The sequence below is a fragment of the Pelobates fuscus genome, chromosome 11 (genome assembly GCF_036172605.1).
Source record: "Pelobates fuscus isolate aPelFus1 chromosome 11, aPelFus1.pri, whole genome shotgun sequence".
NCBI lineage: Eukaryota > Metazoa > Chordata > Amphibia > Anura > Pelobatidae > Pelobates > Pelobates fuscus.
The window spans coordinates 139,916,727-139,938,900 of NC_086327.1; the positions used below are offsets into that span (position 1 = coordinate 139,916,727).

General features: G+C 38.7%; 1 protein-coding gene across 1 annotated transcript; it reads left to right on the forward strand.

Annotated features, from left to right (window-relative positions):
- The first annotated feature begins 278 nt into the window (after window positions 1–278).
- On the forward strand, window positions 279–19,737 carry LOC134577041 (uncharacterized). Its single transcript, XM_063435684.1, has 8 exons — window positions 279–433; window positions 2,964–4,074; window positions 6,513–6,647; window positions 7,777–7,951; window positions 10,702–10,800; window positions 11,371–11,462; window positions 18,613–18,750; window positions 19,109–19,737. Exons 1-8 carry the CDS (start codon window positions 279–281, stop codon window positions 19,388–19,390), a joined length of 2,187 nt encoding a protein of 728 aa, XP_063291754.1. The 3' UTR covers window positions 19,391–19,737.
- The last annotated feature ends 2,437 nt before the right edge of the window (window positions 19,738–22,174 follow it).

The following is a 22,174-nucleotide window of genomic DNA, read 5'->3' on the forward strand; positions in this document are numbered from 1 at the left end:
CATTAAAGAGCCACTCCAGGATTAAAGTGATTCTATAATGTAACTGTCATGTTTTCAGTTTTTTAATTCACTTTTAGCGCAATATTTCCATTTTAAAATCCTGAATTAAGAGAACAATCCTGAGTGTGTGCATTGATAATGCCAGCTTATTAGCCATTTAAATTCCTGGGGATGATCGCATCTACTTCAAAGACACTGGGTGCTTGGTGTTAGTGTGGAGGCTTAGCTGGGCAGATATAGTCCATTCTCTACAGCTCTCTATTCCGATCACTTGTATCATGTCTGCTGATCGGAGGAGTGAGTTTGTGCCTTCTGTAGCCCCTTCATCGTCCTCGCTAAAGAGTAAGATTAATCTCATACACAGTAAGATGTCTAATAAGGGCAAAATACAATCTTCGCTAGAAGACTATGGAAGCGTTTGTGAAAACTGCAGGTAAGCAACAAAAATATATATTAATTCATTTAGTAAGTTACACGTTGGTTTCATTAATTTTCATACCACCATAGATTTAATGTGGGATTTTTTTTTTAATTGATTAGCATTCATGGTTTATTTCTCTTTATACACAAATGAGCTATTTTAAACAAATATTGCAATGTAGGGTTTGTTCACTAAACATTGAATTGCAACATTTGGTGAAAAACGCTGATTTTGAAACATTCTTCAACCGGGCTCTGGTCGCTCGTTATTTTAGCCTAAATCTTTTATTTCCATTTTAATTCACCGCAATTTGGTGTTTAGTGAAGCAGTATTTGCCTTTTCCATATTAAGGTTTGTCACATAAATACAGAGACAACACAGAAATATCACTGTTTCCAATTGGACAGTTATTGATCATTAAAAAAAAACTAAAAATCGTTTAGAATTCCAGCTTCATGAATTTCCCCTGTTTCCATTGATTGGGTAGAATTCATTACAATGTATTTTCATGGAGCATTTTCAGCTTACATTTATAATTGATAACATTTCATTAAAATAACGTCTGCTTTTTTATTTAATTTAAATGACTAACATTTTCAAAGCTTTTTTCAATAGCATAATAAGATTTTAAAACATTATTCACAGATTTGATACCAGAGTAGTGAGCAATAGAGTAAAAATGAGTATTATTGTTATGTATATAGTTTTCAGTACATTGATTGGCCAATTTCACACCATTTGTCCAAATCGGTTTTCCCGAAATTATTGCATGGCCGAAATTTGTCTGAACCGAAAGGCAAAATAGACGAAACACAGATGACATTTTGTGTCAGAATTACAGAACTGAAAATACTGAAGACTTAGAAAAAATGTCCAATTTGACTATTGTAGGAGGAAATATTTCAAATTCACGTTTAATTTGTTCGTGCCATCTGAAAAGCATTTGTGCACAAGTCTTGAAGAAACTAACACAAATCCTAAGTTTTGGAAATAAGCTATCATGCCTTAAGAACAATATTAAAATTCGGTGTCAACAAGTGGCACTGATTTACGTAACCTGTAGTTCAAAACAAAAAAAAAAATTAGTTTGTAATTGAATTAAAGGGACACTAAAGTCACCCAGACCACTTCAGCTCAATGAAGTGGTCTGGGTGCCAGGTCCCTCTAGGGTTAACCCTGCCTGATGTAAACATAGCAGTTTCAGAGTCTTCAGGACAGCCATTAGAGGCGCATCTGTGACGCTGGAGGCACTTAATGCCTCCATCACGCAGAGCGTCCATAGGAAAGCATTGGAAAATGCTTTCCTATGGACATTTTGCGCGCGCGGCACTGCCGCGCATGCACATTCCGCTCCGCTGACGTCGGCGGGGGAGGAGAGGTAAGGGAGCCCGGCGGTGGAAGAAGGTGAGTAACTGAATGGGGTTTTAACCCCTTCAGCCCCACGGGAGGGGGACCCTGAGGGTACTATAGTGTCAGGAAAATCGATTTGTTTTCCTGACAATATAGTGATCCTTTAAGTGGTGGAAAAATGTTTGCTAAAACTTTCACAATTTTTCTAAATTTGTGTAACAAGTGGAAAGATAATTACATTATAAATGTAATGTAGGAAAAAACCTTTCTATATCTCAAACGATGAACCAGCTATCAATAGATCAACATTGCTTTGAAACATATTAGTATTGTGAAAAATAGGAAATAAACCAAATATTGTATAAGAATTATAAACAGACTCATGGAATGCAAATAAAAAATATTTACCAATAAAAATAATTGCAAATAAATTACTTCTTTTATGAATGTATTTAAAAATGCTTGATATATTCGTGACAAACAGTGATGTTTTCTGTTTCATATTTAATGAGTTTAGATTGTGACATTTAGTTCTGGGGCATATAGCCTGTCCCTGCAGGCTGAGCAGGGGAAATGTTTTTAGAAAAGGCAGTGTGTACAGTGCTGACTAACCCCTCCTCTAGTGGCTGTCAATCTGACCGTTGCTGGAGGCACTTCCTGGGTTGGGTCCTGCATGGACTCCATTCATCTGTATGAGGAGATGCTGATGCTTGATGATCTCAGCCAATGAGGCGGCCACGATGACATCAGCGTAGTGAGAGCTAAAAGTAATAAATCTATCTATTTCTTTGGTTCCGTGAACTGCAGGAATCTTAATAGTCACTAGAACACTATAGCATTAGAAATGAATATTTGTACTTTTTGCTATAGAGTTCCTGAAAGAAAATGATTTATATTTTCCTGTTAGCAAAGTGCGGTGGAGGGAGAGTCGTTTAGTAGTAGAGATTCCTTCTGAATCCCCCTTTATCCTACCAAGGATAGATTGATGGGGAGCACATCATTCCTGCCTTCACCCACCCAAAGGTCCAGTTGTTGACTTGTCACATTATTATAACACCAATAAATATTACAATGTTTTCATTCTATTTAGTATGGTAGCCTGTGGAATATGTGTGTATGGCTGTTGGTTGTTGCCATTTACTTACACATTCTAGCTATCACGATATTATCACTTGTTAACATTGTATCCCAGGTGTTGCCCTCCATCCAAGGTCAGACTCAGTCGCACAGTTAGAAGGATACTGGCTGCCTGCTTAGTTTCGTTAGTCACTCTTCTGGGGTCAGTCTCCATTGACTTAAGTGACTGTGTGAAAGATTGGAAAAACACAGAGAAAGTTCTTCATGGATTTTCTTCTTGCACCAATCTTTTGGCAATGAGATTCATTGGATTCCTTCAACACCAAAGGACGTTTTACCGCTGGGAAGCAACAAACTCTACTGACAGTAGAGCCTTACTGATTGACAACGTGCTATCATTCTGCAAGGAGTCTCAGGAATTGCAGTACCACAACAGCAAATGTGAAAATGTGGCTGACATTAATCACACGTGCATTTTATATACCCAGAAATTAATTAATAAATTAGATAATCTCTCAGCAACAGTTGCATTTGGTGACTTATTTTCATGGACGATAAACGAGATATTAGATGAGTTGAGTCAGCCAGAAGACGATATCAAGACTGCTATGAAAAACTCTGATTGGATGGATGTGTCATCATTGCGTCTATTGCTCAGAGCGTCTGAAATCATCAGCAAGGTGGTACATTCTTCACCGATGACTTCTGACGAAGCTCATAATGTATCTTATCAGGTACTTACTATGCTAAACTATGCAATCTATACATCGGACACTATGTATAGGTGTTGGGTAGAAAATATGCATTATAATGCAGAGTGGATATACCTATCGCAATACCAAAGCATGCCACTCTTTGCCCCATTTGGTGGTCCTGTCTCGATGTTTTGGAACCAAACTGTGGCCGGTCACTTGGATTCTGTTCGAGATTGCTTACATCACAAGGGTTTTGAAAAGATCAACAATAAAGCAAAAGAAATTTTGTCTATCGTCAGCCTCAAGGTTACCCTTGTAGCTGTGACTTGTCTGCTCTACCCGATCGTCCTTGTGTCATTTAAACAGATGACCGAGTGGATACAAAACTACGCCACTAGCCTTAGGGAGAGGACAGAGGATCTAAAGAAAGAGAGGCGTCTTGCTGAGGATCTGCTGCACCAGATGTTACCCAAAACTGTGGCCAAACAGCTGAGAAAACACAAGAAGGTTGAGGCCGAGAGCTATGACCAAGTAGGTGGATCAATGTGTGTAGTATTAATGTTGTTAAAGGAAACGGCATGCAGGTGTGTGTATATGTTGGGAAGTCTTTCTTTGAATGAATGTGTGCCATGCAGTATGTGATGTATACTGTATATACATACTAGGACAGAAAGGCCACACTCACCAAACATCCAAACCTTATAAGGGTGCAAGTGGTGACCAAAAGGAAATTAATGGAATCCGATTGATGCATTTTTGCCTATTTGCAGGGTGCTGTATGGGGATTCTGACCCATTTAATTGATGTCTATGCTTGTCTGACAGGCTGACACTTTACTGGCAGGCATCGGGTACCGCTTGTCAGCTCTCACTATTAAAAACCCATTATTTTGTTTGCTATTGGGCGTCTCTACTTAGATTTCTTAATCCACCATGTTCTCATGTTATCTCGTATTGCTCTAGCCAATATGCTCTTATTTTAGTTTGGTTTAGATTGCATGTAATGTAGTCTTTGTGCATAATATTATTTAATGGATGCTTATAATAAATGTATTTCATTGCATCTCCTGGTTTACTGTTGCATTCTGGGGCATAGTCATCTTTAAGTAATGCAAACACTGCAGATAATCACCAGATGGTTTGGGCATCTTACAAATGCACTCTTGGGTAGTTTCCATGATGCTCTGTGTGATGTTAGCACAGGGGTAGGCAACCTTCGGCATTCCAGATGTTGTGGACTACATCCCCCATGATGCTCTTACGGACATATTGCTTGCAAAGCATCAGGGGAGATGTAGTTCCCAACATCTGGAGTGCCAAAGATTGCCTACCCCTTTCTTAGCAGATAAGTGGTACTAATGTTGGGGTCGTGATTTTAAATTACACAAAGAGGAGCAATAATAATATCTATATTTATATATTATACAGTTAAGAAATATATCGAATATAAATAAACCCTTTTTGTATCTCCTCCTGTTTTCACTCTGTTGGTGACTTTTTCCTACTTGGTCTGTAAACCAAATGTAACAAAAATGCTCCTAGCAGTGTACGGCACAATATATACCGAACATTATATCATGTATACATTTTGCAGTATACTGATTGGCCCATTTTTACACTTTTTTTGTTTCGGTTCCTGAATCGGTATCTCGGTTCTGGTAAAAAAAAAAAAACGTTTCGGGAAAGCCGAATTTATAACTACAGTATTCAAACTATAAGAATTCTCTGTCAGACAAGTTTCCAGTTTGACAATTTTGGCCCAAGATTTGAAATATTCTCTGAATCTCGTCCATTCATATTGAAGTGACTAACCGTGTGTAACGGGATTTGTAGCCTCTGTAAGGGGTAGGCTCTGTAGACGTGTGGCCTAAATTCCTCTTCTGTGGAAATGTGCTAGTAAAACGTATATATAACAAAATCCCGATCATGTTATATGCAAACGGTTTTCTTTCCTCTATTGAATAAGGCATTATTTTGTAAAATGCATAAACACATTTAACTAAAAACAGCCCCCCCTTTTGCCAAACCCCCACATAATTGCAGTACTCTTTCTATGAAGTTCCCTACTCAAAGCGTTCTCAAACAGCGACTCCTGCAAGCTGTTTGAATGCAGCGACTGTATATTTAAGTAGGTGTCTTTGTCCGCTTAATTGGCAATAATAGAGCTATTACTCCAGAATAAACTCTTTAACCCCTTAAGGACACATGACATGTGTCATGATTCCCTTTTATTCCAGAAGTTTGGTCCTTAAGGGGTTAAACAAACACTCTGGGCTAAACACTCGGCGGGCCTTTGAGAAACCATTTCCTCCTAATTATGGCTGTTCCCGATGAAGTGTTGGTGCTGATTAAAGAAGCGGGCCCAGCCGTTACCTACAGAACTCTGTGATTGGGGCGAGTTATAAGCAGATGTGCCCACCAGGATTTGGGGAATGTAATCACTCACCGAGGCTATCGTAACAGAATAAAACACTGTATAAACTGGTTTGAATTATACCTCCTAGCTTCAACCCACTGAGCGCCATTGCAAAGAGATTGATCTGCTCAGCATTTCATTTCTAAAAGGGCGGTTTAAAATGACACGATTTGTGTCGCTGATACTAATTAACACCATTTGCTCCAATCCTTACCCATAGTGCAGCGCACCTTTCTCTCCAGCCCATTGACACAATTGTTGCCACCAGCAATGACATGAGGTTACATTTAGGGCTATTTACTAAAGTGAGAATTGAAAGTGAATTTCAAATTTAAGGTCAATGTAGCCAAATTGAAAGCATTTTCATATCAGTATGTGGCTGTGGATGATGTGCATTGCTCATTCTGGGATGTAAAGGGTTAACACGATGGAATGAAAGTGGTTCATAATCTGCCAGATTCTATATTGCTGGCATTTTAATATATCTGCCCTCCGTATACTGAACAGGCTCAGTGATTCCCACATTCTCTCTCTGTGTCTGTTTTTATTTTCAGGTGACAATATTTTTCTCGGATATTGTAGGATTTACCGCCATTTCTGCTTCCTGTACTCCTCTTCAAGTGGTGGAAATGTTGAACAGTCTGTATTTCTGTTTCGATAGCAGAATAGAGTCGTACAGCGTCTACAAGGTGGGAATCGTCAGTGACCGAATCCCAAATCTGACTGTGGCTCCAGAAATATATCTACAGGTTTATTTAACCCTCTCAGAACCACATGTTGCACTTGGCCATCATCACAATCCAGGTTTCAAGATGACGTTTCCTGTGAATTGAAAATCAGCAGCTGAATCCAGCCCCCCAGTCTGTCGTTGAGAGGGGCGCTCTGTTTTGGGAAAGACCCTTAAAAACAGATTACCACGATGGCCTAAACAGGAAAGCTGTGCAATAAATTCTTTTAAGGTGTAATGAACAAATCAATTTCCTTTTAATCTATGCACGAATGAATCGATTGTCTTGGTTCTACCTGTGGAACGAGATTCAATGAATGAGACGGATCGATTCGTTCGGTTTTAGATGAAAATAAATTTGATTTGTTCATCCCAGCTGAAAAACATTAATAGACATGCAGGGCAACAACTTAACCTGTGTGTCTCTTAATCCTCTTTTTAAATGTCTTGCCCCTTTTAGTGTATCTTTTTCGCCATTTTTTCCCATTTGTGTGTCTTACATCCCCTATATGTGTCTCTTTGTGTCCCCTCAGCTTCTTTGGGTGTTTCTTTTTCCCTGTCCTAAACCTCTTTGCATGTCTCTTTCTCCCCCCCCCCCCACCCATTTGTGAGTCTCTTCCTCTCCCAGGCCCCTCTTGTGTGTATCTTCCCCCCAGCCCCTCTGTGCATCTCTTTTTATCCCCACCTCCTCTGTGTGTCTCTTTCTTCCTCCTTAACCCCTTAAGGACACATGACATGTGTGACATGTCATGATTCCCTTTTATTCCAGAAGTTTGGTCCTCAAGGGGTTAAGGCCCCTGTGTTTCTCTCTCCCCCATCCCCTCTGTGTGTTGCTTTCTCCCCCATCCCTGCTGTTTGTCACTTTCTCTCCATCCTCTCTGTGTGTCTCCGTCTCCCGTCAGCCCCCTTTTACCGATTTATAGTTGTGCCGCCCCTTAGGACAAGACTACTAAACAGTCATTGGTCCCTAATGGGTTGGTCTAATATATCTATATCTAATAACAAAATCAAAACAAAATAATTTAAAAATAACAATAGCTTTTGCTGGATTAAAATATACTTTGTGACAAATTCCCTTTAAACTGCTCTAGGTGGAAACTATTGGAGATGCCTATATGGTGGTCAGCGGTCTCCCAGAGAGGAACAATGACCGTCACGCTGATGAAATTGCAAAAATGTCTCTCGATTTAGTGGCTGGAGTCCGTCAAGTCATTGTGCCGCACATGCCCAATGAGCGACTGCAGCTTAGAGCTGGCATACACACCGGTACGTACAGGATAATGACAAAAACAAATGGAAAGAGATTCGAGAATGTGAGAGTTTGATTTAGAAACCTGCAACGTGTACACAGGGAATGCTCCAGGTCAGATATCAATTTCCAGATATTCAGAGAAAATAGATTTTACACTACACGCTGTAAAATATTTCTTATGGGATTTCATTTTAAAGGGACACGCCACTTTAAAAAAAATAAAATTGTCACGTTAGGCCTACGAGGGTATTTTGTGGTTCTGAATGAAATAGAATTTTGAGGCAAAGTTCTAAAAGTGGAACCTAATGGAATAATTCAACCGACTGCTTCATATTTACAGCATAGCATGTTCGTGCATTGACGTATAATTGGCTCTCATTACAGCATTCTGATTGGCAGGGGCTGAGCGCAGGAAGCGCTGAGAATTATGGGTAACAAAGCAATCACGTTAAAACTATAAAAATAGTTTTCTAAAGTAAAAAATATTTGAATTTCTGCAGCATTCTATTAAAATATTCTGAAAAATGAATGGTACAATGAGGTTATTTACAAATCCAGAAATTATGAACAAGTGACAAGGTAATAGCACATTTAAGCCAAAATAGCTGAATACTAAAAGAAATGGTCAAATTGGAGAATGTTTCCACCTCTGCTTTCTGGCCTAACTTTACAATTTCCCACTATTCCCAATTTAATAAATAATCTCACATTTCACTGGGAGATGTGACATTCTGAGCACAAACAAGCAGTCATTCCAAGATGCAGCCCAATTTTGGGGATTATTTTGGTGTCTCAATCTGGCTGTCCCTGCCTGCTGCATTCCCTGTAGAGTTTATGGACACATTGGCCAGAGTAACCTAACTCGCAATAGTTTTTCCGTCTGTGTCTGGCTGAGGTGCTGCCAGGGACTGTAAGGTTAATAGATTTAACTTCATTGTCAGGAAAGGCGAGAGTGTGTTGGAGCAGACCAGCACTGAAATGACTTTGTGTGAATGACGGGGACCTTCTTTTAACTGGGCTGATTACCTGGGGAGAACCATGACTGACTAGTTGTATTCAGCACCTTTTTAAATATAATTTTTTTAATTATACCCTGATTTACAGAATTATTTATAGCCTTTCAAACATACAGCATCTTGTATCGTTAGAACAAAACTTATATGTTGCAATATTTGTCAAAAGAAAGAAAGAGAGCAATATATGGACTAGAATTAGGGTTACAGGATATTTAGGGTTATGGCTGCTCATTTAAGGGGGTACTTATGTTTAGGGTTATGGGCTGCTTAAACCTTAAGGACCAAACTTCTGGAATAAAAGGGAATCATGACATGTCATACATGTCATGTGTCCTTAAGGGGTTAATGGGTTACTCCAACCACCATGACCAATTCTGCCTTTTGAAGTGGTTATGGTGGCAGGCTATTAGCACCCCCGGCACAGTGAATATAGTAAACTGGGACTCAGTTTTGGGCTGTCTGTCAATTTTGTGAAAAAAATGACGTTTGCTGCACTGCACACTGGCGACAGACATAATAGCTTCTCCATTTTAGGCAGTGTCTGCACAAGGAAGTGTGTATGTCTTCTCCGTCCCTGCTTTAATTTAAGTACACCCCCACATCCCATTACCCTAAAGCAAGCATGTCAAACTCAAAGTCTAGCTCGGCCCCAAGTTTATGTGGGCCGCAAAAAAAAAACTTAAATTTTCAGAAATGTAGGTTTATTTTGAAAAGTACAGTATAAAAAAAACCCCAGCATACCCTCCTCTACTACATCCCAGTCCACCCCCTCTACTAACCCCCCCCCCCATATACTAGATCTCAGTACCCCCTCTAGCCAACAAGCAGACTCCACTCACATTGCCGCTGCCAGTATGCGACTCCGGAGTCTGGGCTCTGGTATACGCCAATGGTGTCGTCCGTACCCTGTGCCAAGTCTGATCCTTCCACTACTTCTTGAAACCCTTTGAAGGTGGAGCACGATGATGTCACGTTGGAATGTGACGTGGCGTTGCGTGCCTCCATGCACCTCCAGGTACACCACTGTCCAGTCGCAATTGCTCCCTACCTTTGGGAGCCAATGTGGGGCCTCTCCCTGGGGTCCAGGAGTGGTCTTCTATCTGCTCCTCACTGCTCCCTGACACGGTTTAGTGATGCCAGGTGCCGAAATATAACGTCATATTCCGGCGCCCGGCTTCACTACAGACGGTGCGCGCGAGGGAGCAGTGAGGAGCAGGAACACTGAGCTCCCTCGCTGGCCCTCCTCCCCGGCCGGGTAAGTGTTAGCAGAGTAGACACCTGCAACGTGGGGAGAGCAGGTGCCTACTCTGCTATAACACCAAGCATGTACTCGCGGCTCGCCGACCCGCAGAGTTGTCCATTGTGGGCCGTTAGTTTGACATGCTTGCCTTAAAGTATTTTTTTTTTTAATGTAAGCTTTAATTATCCTCACACTCCCTCCACACAAAAGATTTGTAGTAACCCTTTAAGGTTAGAGTCAAAGGATACTTGGGTTTTGGGGTACCTCTGCATAGCATTACTGGATACTATGGACTGTTTACAGTTTAGAGGTACCCAGGGTTAGGGTTATTTTATACATACGGTTATGGGCTATATTGCTTTTACAATCGAAACGTATTCTGTAAATAGTCAGCTGTGCTGATCTAATGACTCATTTACAAAACTAGTCACTAATTGACTGTTGTAGTGAATTTATCATTTTTATTCTAGACTATTTATTGATTATTTTAACATTTGCGTACTCTCAGGACCCTGCGTCGCTGGTGTGGTTGGGTACAAGATGCCTCGATACTGTCTGTTTGGAGACACAGTGAACACAGCCTCTCGAATGGAATCTACAAGCTTACGTAATATTACTAATGGATCTCGCACATGTCCCTTATTTAAACAACAGTGCCGATAGGACTAACCCCTGATTTGTATGCAAAAAAATAACAATAATAAATAAATAAAACACCTAACATATATCTATAGTTTCTAACAGTGGCAGTGAAATTTGTTTAGACTTGAGCAAACAACTACCCGTATTCTGTGACGCATTGCATTCACCCATATACCAGGATGTCAGATTTGGTGTGAGCCATTTGGGGGTTCGGTGGCTTTGCATACTGCTTGGGCCAGCAGCCCCCTTTAGGAGGAGGCTTGCTTGCAATTCTAACTGAGTTTTATGACATTTAGAACTGTGATATGTAATGATGTCCGCTCTGCTATTATTCCTTGTAGTGATTATATATTTGCCAAATTATTGATCATTTTCATTTAGCTGTGCCAAAAAATTGCATTGCAAAAGTACTCATAAGTAGACCCAACAGGGAAAATAGAATCTGAGACTTGTTCATGTTAACCTGATGACAGTAATCTATTTATGAAATACCCAGTGACCAGATCCATTTTGTATACAACTCTGATCTAAACAGCCCAGAAGATCCACATCAGCTCCGCCACCTACCAGGTTCTGCTCGTAGACGATGCTTATGAAATCGAACCTCGGGGAGAGATCGATGTTAAGGTGAGGACAGTTTAACCAATGCTGTACCAGCTCACTCTAAAGATGCCAGGTTATAGTGCAGGGTCCTTGTGTGCCTGTTCTATAAATTACATTAAAAATAATATTGGGGTGATGCTGTCTTCTAATGAGTGCCCTGTTATTCTAGCACTGTGATGATGATGCTTTGCATTTTTCAAGAGTTACTTCCAGCACCATAACCACTTCAGTGATTTGAAATGATTGTGGTTTCTGGAAACACTGCATACAGGAAGTTTAACCCCATTTGCTGCTGGGGGTGAAACTCCACCTCTGACAGTGTCATAGGAGGGTCATCAACCAGAATAGCAGTTCTGTGATGGCTAATGGCATTCTGGGACTGGCGTCCTATGGCGTCATAGCCTTTCCTCTGTGCTGCTCATGTTCTTGTGGAGACGTCAGCGGTGGAGGATTGCGCCTTTTGGATAAGTTTTAGCGCTTTTTTTGGTCGATCTTTTAGGGGAGGCAGGTAAGTTTTTCTTTAACCAAAAACATTGTTTTACTATTTCATAGAACAAACTGATATTGGGTTTCTCTGGGCAGAGATTGCAGACATCCCCCATCCATTATGTTATACCCCTGTATGTTATACCCCTGTATGTTATACCCCTGTATGTTATATTCCTGTATGTTATACCCCTGTATGTTATACCCCTGTATGTTATATTCCTGTATGTTATACCCCTGTATGTTATATTCCTGTATGTTATATTCCTGTATGTTATACCCCTGTATGTTATACCCCTGTATGTTATACCCCTGTATGTTATATTCCTGTATGTTATATTCCTGTATGTTATATTCCTGTATGTTATATTCCTGTATGTTATATTCCTGTATGTGATACCCCTGTATGTTATATTCCTGTATGTTATACCCCTGTATGTTATACCCCTGTATGTTATATTCCTGTATGTTATATTCCTGTATGTTCTATTCCCGTATGTTCTATTCCTGTATGTTATATTCCTGTATGTTATATTCCTGTATGTTATACCCCTGTATGTTATATTCCTGTATGTTATATTCCTGTATGTTATATTCCCGTATGTTCTATTCCTGTATGTTATATTCCTGTATGTTATACCCCTGTATGTTATACCCCTGTATGTTATATTCCCGTATGTTCTATTCCTGTATGTTATATTCCTGTATGTTATATTCCTGTATGTTATATTCCTGTATGTTATATTCCCGTATGTTATATTCCTGTATGTTATATTCCTGTATTTTATATTCCTGTATGTTATACCCCTGTATGTTATATTCCCGTATGTTCTATTCCTGTATGTTATATTCCTGTATGTTATATTCCCGTATGTTCTATTCCTGTATGTTATATTCCTGTATGTTATACCCCTGGATGTTATATTCCTGTATGTTCTATTCCTGTATGTTATATTCCTGTATGTTATACCCCTGTATGTTATACCCCTGTATGTTATATTCCTGTATGTTATACCCCTGTATGTTCTATTCCTGTATGTTATACCCCTGTATGTTATACCCCTGTATGTTATATTCCTGTATGTTATATTCCTGTATGTTATACCCCTGTATGTTATCTTCCTGTATGTTATACCCCTGTATGTTATACCCCTGTATGTTATATTCCTGTATGTTATATTCCTGTATGTTATACCCCTGTATGTTATATTCCTGTATGGTATACCTCTGTATGTTATATTCCTGTATGTTATACCCCTATATGTTATATTCCTGTATGTTATACCCCTGTATGTTATACCTCTGTATGTTATATTCCTGTATGTTATACCTCTGTATGTTATATTCCTGTATGTTATACCCCTATATGTTATATTCCTGTATGTTATACCCCTATATGTTATACCCCTGTATGTTATACCTCTGTATGTTATACCCCTGTATGTTATACCCCTGTATGTTATATTCCTGTATGTTATACCCCTGTATGTTATACCCCTGTATGTTATACCCCTGTATGTTATATTCCTGTATGTTATACCCCTATATGTTATATTCCTGTATGTTATACCCCTGTATGTTATACCCCTGTATGTTATATTCCTGTATGTTATACCCCTGTATGTTATACCCCTGTATGTTATATTCCTGTATGTTATATTCCTGTATGTTATACCCCTGTATGTTATATTCCTGTATGTTATACCCCTGTATGTTATATTCCTGTATGTTATATTCCTGTATGTTATACCCCTGTATGTTATATTCCTGTATGTTATACCCCTGTATGTTATACCCCTGTATGTTCTATTCCTGTATGTTATACCCCTGTATGTTATATTCCTGTATGTTATACCCCTGTATGTTATATTCCTGTATGTTATATTCCTGTATGTTATACCCCTGTATGTTATACCCCTGTATGTTATATTCCTGTATGTTATACCCCTGTATGTTATACCCCTGTATGTTATATTCCTGTATGTTATACCTCTGTATGTTATATTCCTGTATGTTATACCCTTGTATGTTATATTCCTGTATGTTATACCCCTGAATGTTATATTCCTGTATGTTATATTCCTGTATGTTATACCCCTGTATGTTATATTCCTGTATGTTATACCCCTGTATGTTATACCCCTGTATGTTATATTCCTGTATGTTATATTCCTGTATGTTATACCCCTGTATGTTATATTCCTGTATGTTATACCTCTGTATGTTATATTCCTGTATGTTATACCCCTATATGTTATATTCCTGTATGTTATACCCCTGTATGTTATACCTCTGTATATTATATTCCTGTATGTTATACCTCTGTATGTTATATTCCTGTATGTTATACCCCTATATGTTATATTCCTGTATGTTATACCCCTATATGTTATACCCCTGTATGTTATACCTCTGTATGTTATACCCCTGTATGTTATACCCCTGTATGTTATATTCCTGTATGTTATACCCCTGTATGTTATACCCCTGTATGTTATATTCCTGTATGTTATACCCCTATATGTTATATTCCTGTATGTTATACCCCTGTATGTTATACCCCTGTATGTTATATTCCTGTATGTTATACCCCTGTATGTTATACCCCTGTATGTTATATTCCTGTATGTTATATTCCTGTATGTTATACCCCTGTATGTTATATTCCTGTATGTTATACCCCTGTATGTTATATTCCTGTATGTTATACCCCTGTATGTTATACCCCTGTATGTTCTATTCCTGTATGTTATACCCCTGTATGTTATATTCCTGTATGTTATACCCCTGTATGTTATATTCCTGTATGTTATACCCCTGTATGTTATATTCCTGTATGTTATATTCCTGTATGTTATACCCCTGTATGTTATACCCCTGTATGTTATACCCCTGTATGTTATACCCCTGTATGTTATATTCCTGTATGTTATACCTCTGTATGTTATATTCCTGTATGTTATACCCTTGTATGTTATATTCCTGTATGTTATACCCCTGTATGTTATATTCCTGTATGTTATACCCTTGTATGTTATATTCCTGTATGTTATACCCCTGTATGTTATATTCCTGTATGTTATACCTCTGTATGTTATATTCCTGTATGTTATACCCCTATATGTTATATTCCTGTATGTTATACCCCTGTATGTTATACCCCTGTATGTTATATTCCTGTATGTTATACCTCTGTATGTTATATTCCATTATGTTATATTCCTGTATGTTATACCCCTGTATGTTATATTCCTGTATGTTATACCCCTGTATGTTATATTCCTGTATGTTATACCCCTGTATGTTATACCCATGTATGTTATATTCCTGTATGTTATACCCTTGTATGTTATATTCCTGTATGTTATACCCCTGTATGTTATATTCCTGTATGTTATATTCCTGTATGTTATACCCCTGTATGTTATATTCCTGTATGTTATACCCCTGTATGTTATACCCCTGTATGTTATACCCCTGTATGTTATATTCCTGTATGTTATATTCCTGTATGTTATATTCCTGTATGTTATACCCCTGTATGTTATATTCCTGTATGTTATACCCCTGTATGTTATATTCCTGTATGTTATACCCCTGTATGTTATATTCCTGTATGTTATACCCCTGTATGTTATATTCCTGTATGTTATACCTCTGTATGTTATATTCCTGTATGTTATACCTCTGTATGTTATATTCCTGTATGTTATACCCCTATATGTTATATTCCTGTATGTTATACCCCTGTATGTTATACCTCTGTATGTTATATTCCTGTATGTTATACCCCTATATGTTATATTCCTGTATGTTATACCCCTATATGTTATATTCCTGTATGTTATACCCCTATATGTTATACCCCTGTATGTTATACCTCTGTATGTTATACCCCTGTATGTTATACCCCTGTATGTTATATTCCTGTATGTTATACCCCTGTATGTTATATTCCTGTATGTTATACCCCTGTATGTTATACCCCTGTATGTTATATTCCTGTATGTTATACCCCTATATGCTATATTCCTGTATGTTATACCCCTGTATGTTATACCCCTGTATGTTATATTCCTGTATGTTATACCCCTGTATGTTATACCCCTGTATGTTATACCCCTGTATGTTATATTCCTGTATGTTATATTCCTGTATGTTATACCCCTGTATGTTATATTCCTGTATGTTATACCCCTGTATGTTATACCCCTGTATGTTATATTCCTGTATGTTATATTCCTGTATGTTATACCCCTGTATGTTATATTCCTGTATGTTATACCCCTGTATGTTATACCCCTGTATGTTATATTCCTGTATGTTATACCCCTGTATGTTATACCCCTGTATGTTATATTCCTGTATGTTATACCCCTGTATGTTATACCCCTGTATGTTATATTCCTGTATGTTATACCCCTGTATGTTATACCCCTGTATGTTATATTCCTGTATGTTATACCCCTGTATGTTATACCCCTGTATGTTATATTCCTGTATGTTATACCCCTGTATGTTCTATTCCTGTATGTTATACCCCTGTATGTTATACCCCTGTATGTTATATTCCTGTATGTTATACCCTTGTATGTTATATTCCTGTATGTTATACCCCTGTATGTTATATTCCTGTATGTTATACCCTTGTATGTTATATTCCTGTATGTTATACCCCTGTATGTTATATTCCTGTATGTTATACCTCTGTATGTTATATTCCTGTATGTTATACCCCTATATGTTATATTCCTGTATGTTATACCTCTGTATGTTATATTCCTGTATGTTATACCCCTATATGTTATATTCCTGTATGTTATACCCCTGTATGTTATTTTCCTGCATGTTATACCTCTGTATGTTATATTCATGTATGTTATACCCCTGTATGTTATACCCCTGTATGTTATACCCCTGTATGTTATACCCCTGTATGTTATATTCCTGTATGTTATACCCCTGTATGTTATACCCCTGTATGTTATATTCCTGTATGTTATACCCCTGTATGTTATACCCCTGTATGTTATATTCCTGTATGTTATACCCCTGTATGTTATACCCCTGTATGTTATATTCCTGTATGTTATACCCCTGTATGTTATACCCCTGTATGTTATATTCCTGTATGTTATACCCCTGTATGTTCTATTCCTGTATGTTATACCCCTGTATGTTATACCCCTGTATGTTATATTCCTGTATGTTATACCCTTGTATGTTATATTCCTGTATGTTATACCCCTGTATGTTATATTCCTGTATGTTATACCCTTGTATGTTATATTCCTGTATGTTATACCCCTGTATGTTATATTCCTGTATGTTATACCTCTGTATGTTATATTCCTGTATGTTATACCCCTATATGTTATATTCCTGTATGTTATACCCCTCTATGTTATATTCCTGTATGTTATACCTCTGTATGTTATATTCCTGTATGTTATACCCCTATATGTTATATTCCTGTATGTTATACCCCTGTATGTTATTTTCCTGCATGTTATACCTCTGTATGTTATATTCATGTATGTTATACCCCTGTATGTTATACCCCTGTATGTTATACCCCTGTATGTTATATTCCTGTATGTTATATTCCTGTATGTTATACCCCTGTATGTTATATTCCTGTATGTTATACCCCTGTATGTTATATTCCTGTATGTTATACCCCTGTATGTTATATTCCTGTATGTTATATTCCTGTATGTTATACCCCTGTATGTTATACCCCTGTATGTTATATTCCTGTATGTTATACCCCTGTATGTTATACCCCTGTATGTTATACCCCTGTATGTTATATTCCTGTATGTTATATTCCTGTATGTTATACCCCTGTATGTTATACCCCTGTATGTTATATTCCTGTATGTTATATTCCTGTATGTTATACCCCTGTATGTTATATTCCTGTATGTTATATTCCTGTATGTTATACCCCTGTATGTTATATTCCTGTATGTTATACCCCTGTATGTTATACCCCTGTATGTTATACCCCTGTATGTTATATTCCTGTATGTTATATTCCTGTATGTTATACCCCTGTATGTTATACCCCTGTATGTTATACCCCTGTATGTTATATTCCTGTATGTTATATTCCTGTATGTTATACCCCTGTATGTTATACCCCTGTATGTTATACCCCTGTATGTTATATTCCTGTATGTTATATTCCTGTATGTTATACCCCTGTATGTTATACCCCTGTATGTTATACCCCTGTATGTTATATTCCTGTATGTTATATTCCTGTATGTTATATTCCTGTATGTTATACCCCTGTATGTTATATTCCTGTATGTTATACCCCTGTATGTTATACCCCTGTATGTTATATTCCTGTATGTTATACCCCTGTATGTTATATTCCTGTATGTTATAACCCTGTATGTTATATTCCTGTATGTTATACCCCTGTATGTTATACCCCTGTATGTTATACCCCTGTATGTTATACCCCTGTATGTTATATTCCTGTATGTTATACCCCTGTATGTTATACCCCTTTACATGGACCGCAGTGTCCATAATACTCCTGGGTTATATATGTGCTACATGACTGCCCTTCCATTATTTGGCTTGCTAGGGGGCAAATCAAACACTACAATGCCCAATTAATTGCCCCTGCTGAAGCTGCTTTGGGAGATCTGATTTGTTTGCTTTATTTTAGGGTAAAGGCAAAATGAAAACGTACTGGCTGATAGGAAACAAAAACTACAGCGTTCAGAACGACAGCCTGGTCTGTCACTGGAATCCCGAAATATCTCGAAAAAAGAAACTGGAGCTCAGCCTGGGATCCGTTCAACAGGTGAGAACTGGATGGATGTATTGCAGGAAGCAGAGGGTGTTTACTATACGGTATTATGGACCAGTCATGTAAATGTTCTGAGCACCCACAAAGCACAGGGTGAGGGGCAGTACAAGGTGTCTAAGGCCTATACATTGTGCAGCGCGGGCTGGCCAGTATCCTTAGTGCGTATGTACAACAGACTGACAATCTGACACTGGCATGAGAGCTGCACATGAGTCACCAGGATCCCCATCCTGCCACCACTCCGATTTCTTATCTCTCAATGTTAATGTGCTGAATAAACCAATAGACAGAGAAGGTTTGGTGAAAATTCCTAAAAGAAAATTGTGATTTTTTTCTCCATTGTTTTCTTCAGTCTAATTCCAGCAATCTGCTATCGGAGACCAGTCGAGTAAACACCCCACGAATCATTGAAGAGTTAAGTACGGAGGACGCCATTATGGGGTGCCAGGGCCTGAAAGGATTGCGTGCCGCGTCTGACACAGCACCATCACTGAAAAGCATACCCGTGGTACCCAAACCACAACAAACCACAGAGGAACTCCCATCCAAACACCTGGACGTATACACAGGAGCAGAACGGGAGGGATCACTCGACAAAAATGCCATCCTTCCCGGGTACGTGGAGGAATCATGACTTGTTCCCATTCCCACCCAAAATTAACCTTATTGAGCAAAAACAGAGAAAGGAGGGGACTGGTCGCCCTAATTAGAATATGTGGCAGTTGTGCAGGACAAAATAACGCCCAATGGAAACTTAGAGGGACAGCTCTAATACTATCCGTCTGTATATCCCGCACTCCCAATATCCCATGTCCAACGCTGATGGTGGTGGTGCCGAGTTGTCCCTCCCCAGCATGCACTGGGCTCTTGTCCTGACAGATTATATATAGAATGTAAGCTCCTTGGCAAGATCTCAAAACTGACGGTATCAGTCTTTTTCAGTTCACTTACTCTTTACTTAATAAAAATGGTGCAACAAAATACAATAAAGTAATGATGATAAAAAACATAATCGTGAGTGACCTATTAATGTACTCTGCTCGGCAGAATTTCTTGTATAAAAATGTATTATGACCATGAAAAATAAGTGCAATCCAGACAAAAGCAGAGGGAAGTGACAAGTTTACATTAAGATAGAATTTGTGTGAGGTGTGTTATTCAGATAGACTCCATGTATATTACACCCGCATGCACATCAGCCATTATTAGTGTCGCACAGTGGTTCCCAGGTCTGCCAGGTGCTGTGCCTTGAGGACTGGGTCAGAGAGGACCCGTAGCACCCACAATGGCTGTTTTATTTTTTAACATTAATGTTTTGTTGAGAATAACAGATGGTTCGTATAGATACGGCCAATTAATAGCTGTGACACCCGAGGGCAGGATCAGACGTCCTATTTACATGAAATATTCTGCTATTGTGCGTCCCTTCTTCTTACAAAGGGGGCTTTAGCCAAAGTTTAATTTAGCAAATTACAGAAGATTGCTCTGTTACCATGACCACTGCAATTAGTGGGATCACAGCTGGTTTAGTGAGTTTGCTGTCCTGTAAATTAGGAGAGAGAGAGAAATGTCCTCCTTTAATCAAGCCTTTTGTTCTACACAATAAATGGCAATTACATTCAAACACTTCACCGAGCCTCGTAGGACACAATAAAAAGAATAATAAATATTTTATGCACTTACACAAGGCAGTAAATATAAAATAATATCCATTCTTATTTATCGAAACACCCCAAATTTCCACCCTTTATTTTGCATGGGCCCGTCCCCTTTTCCCCAGAATGAAGCAGGAAGTTTGGAACGGTCTTTGTCCAATCAAATGCATCTCATTGAAGTCACCAAGAGCGTGTATGTCTACAACAGACTACACCAATCCGATGCTTCTCATACAGAACCAATAATCAATAAGCAATCAGTACTGTACTAAACTGGAAAGCTGGATTATATGTGAACTTTAAATATGATTCGCTGTCAAAGTGTCTCCTTAACATAGACAGCAGTGATCAGAACTGCACTGCCGCCACCACCACTGTCAGTCGGGTAGTAGCCACAGTGTTATTATTTTGTAGTAACTTGTATTTTGTAGAGTCTCTCACTCTGATTATCTCTAAGCCTGTCATTACAAACCCTATGAGATCAATGACGTATTTTTTTAACCAGAACTGAGAGATACTTGCTTGGTGTGCCCTGGATTAGTGGAAGATACACTTCTACTCACTACCCTAACACATTACACTACAGATTTACCCCTACATTACCTGAACACCCTACACTACACGTTAACCTCTACCTTACACAATCAATAAAGAATAACTAAATTAACTGACCCGTACACTACACTAACCCCCCTAATATTAACTACTACCCTACCCATATTACACTACACTAACCCCTCCTAATATTAACTATTACCCTACCCACATTACACTACACTAACCCCCCCTAATATTAACTACTACCCTACCCATATTACACTACACTAACCCCTCCTAATATTAACTACTACCCTACCCATATTACACTACACTAACCCCTCCTAATATTAACTATTACCCTACCCACATTACACTACACTAACCCCTCCTAATATTAACTATTACCCTACCCACATTACACTACACTAACCCCTCCTAATATTAACTATTACCCTACCCACATTACACTACACTAACCCCCCCTAATATTAACTATTACACTACACTAACAACCCCTAATATTAACTACTACCCTACCCACAGTGCACTACACTAACCCCCCTAATATTAACTACTACCCTACCCACAGTGCACTACACTAACCCCCCTAATATTAACTACTACCCTAGCCACACTACACATTACACTACACTAACCCCCCCTAATATTAACTACTACCCTACCCACATTACACTACACTAACCCCCCTAATATTAACTACTACCCTAGCCACACTACACATTACACTACACTAACCCCCCCAATATTAAATACTACACTAACCCCCCTAATATTAACTACTACCCTACCCACATTACACTACACTAACCCCTCCTAATATTAACTACTACCCTACCCACAGTGGACTACACTAACCCCCCCTAATATTAACTACTACCCTAGCCACATTACACTACACTAACCCCCCCTAATATTAACTACTACCCTAGCCACACTACACATTACACTACACTAACCCCCCCTAATATTAAATACTACCCTACCCACAGTGCACTACACTAACCCCCCTAATATTAACTACTACCCTACCCACATTACACTACACTAACCCCTCCTAATATTAACTATTACCCTACCCACAGTGCACTACACTAACCCCCCTAATATTAACTGCTACCCTACCCACGTTACACATTAATAGACGTGTGCACTGTGAAAAAATGGGGCTTATTTTGGGCAATTTCGGTTTCGCAAATGTTGTT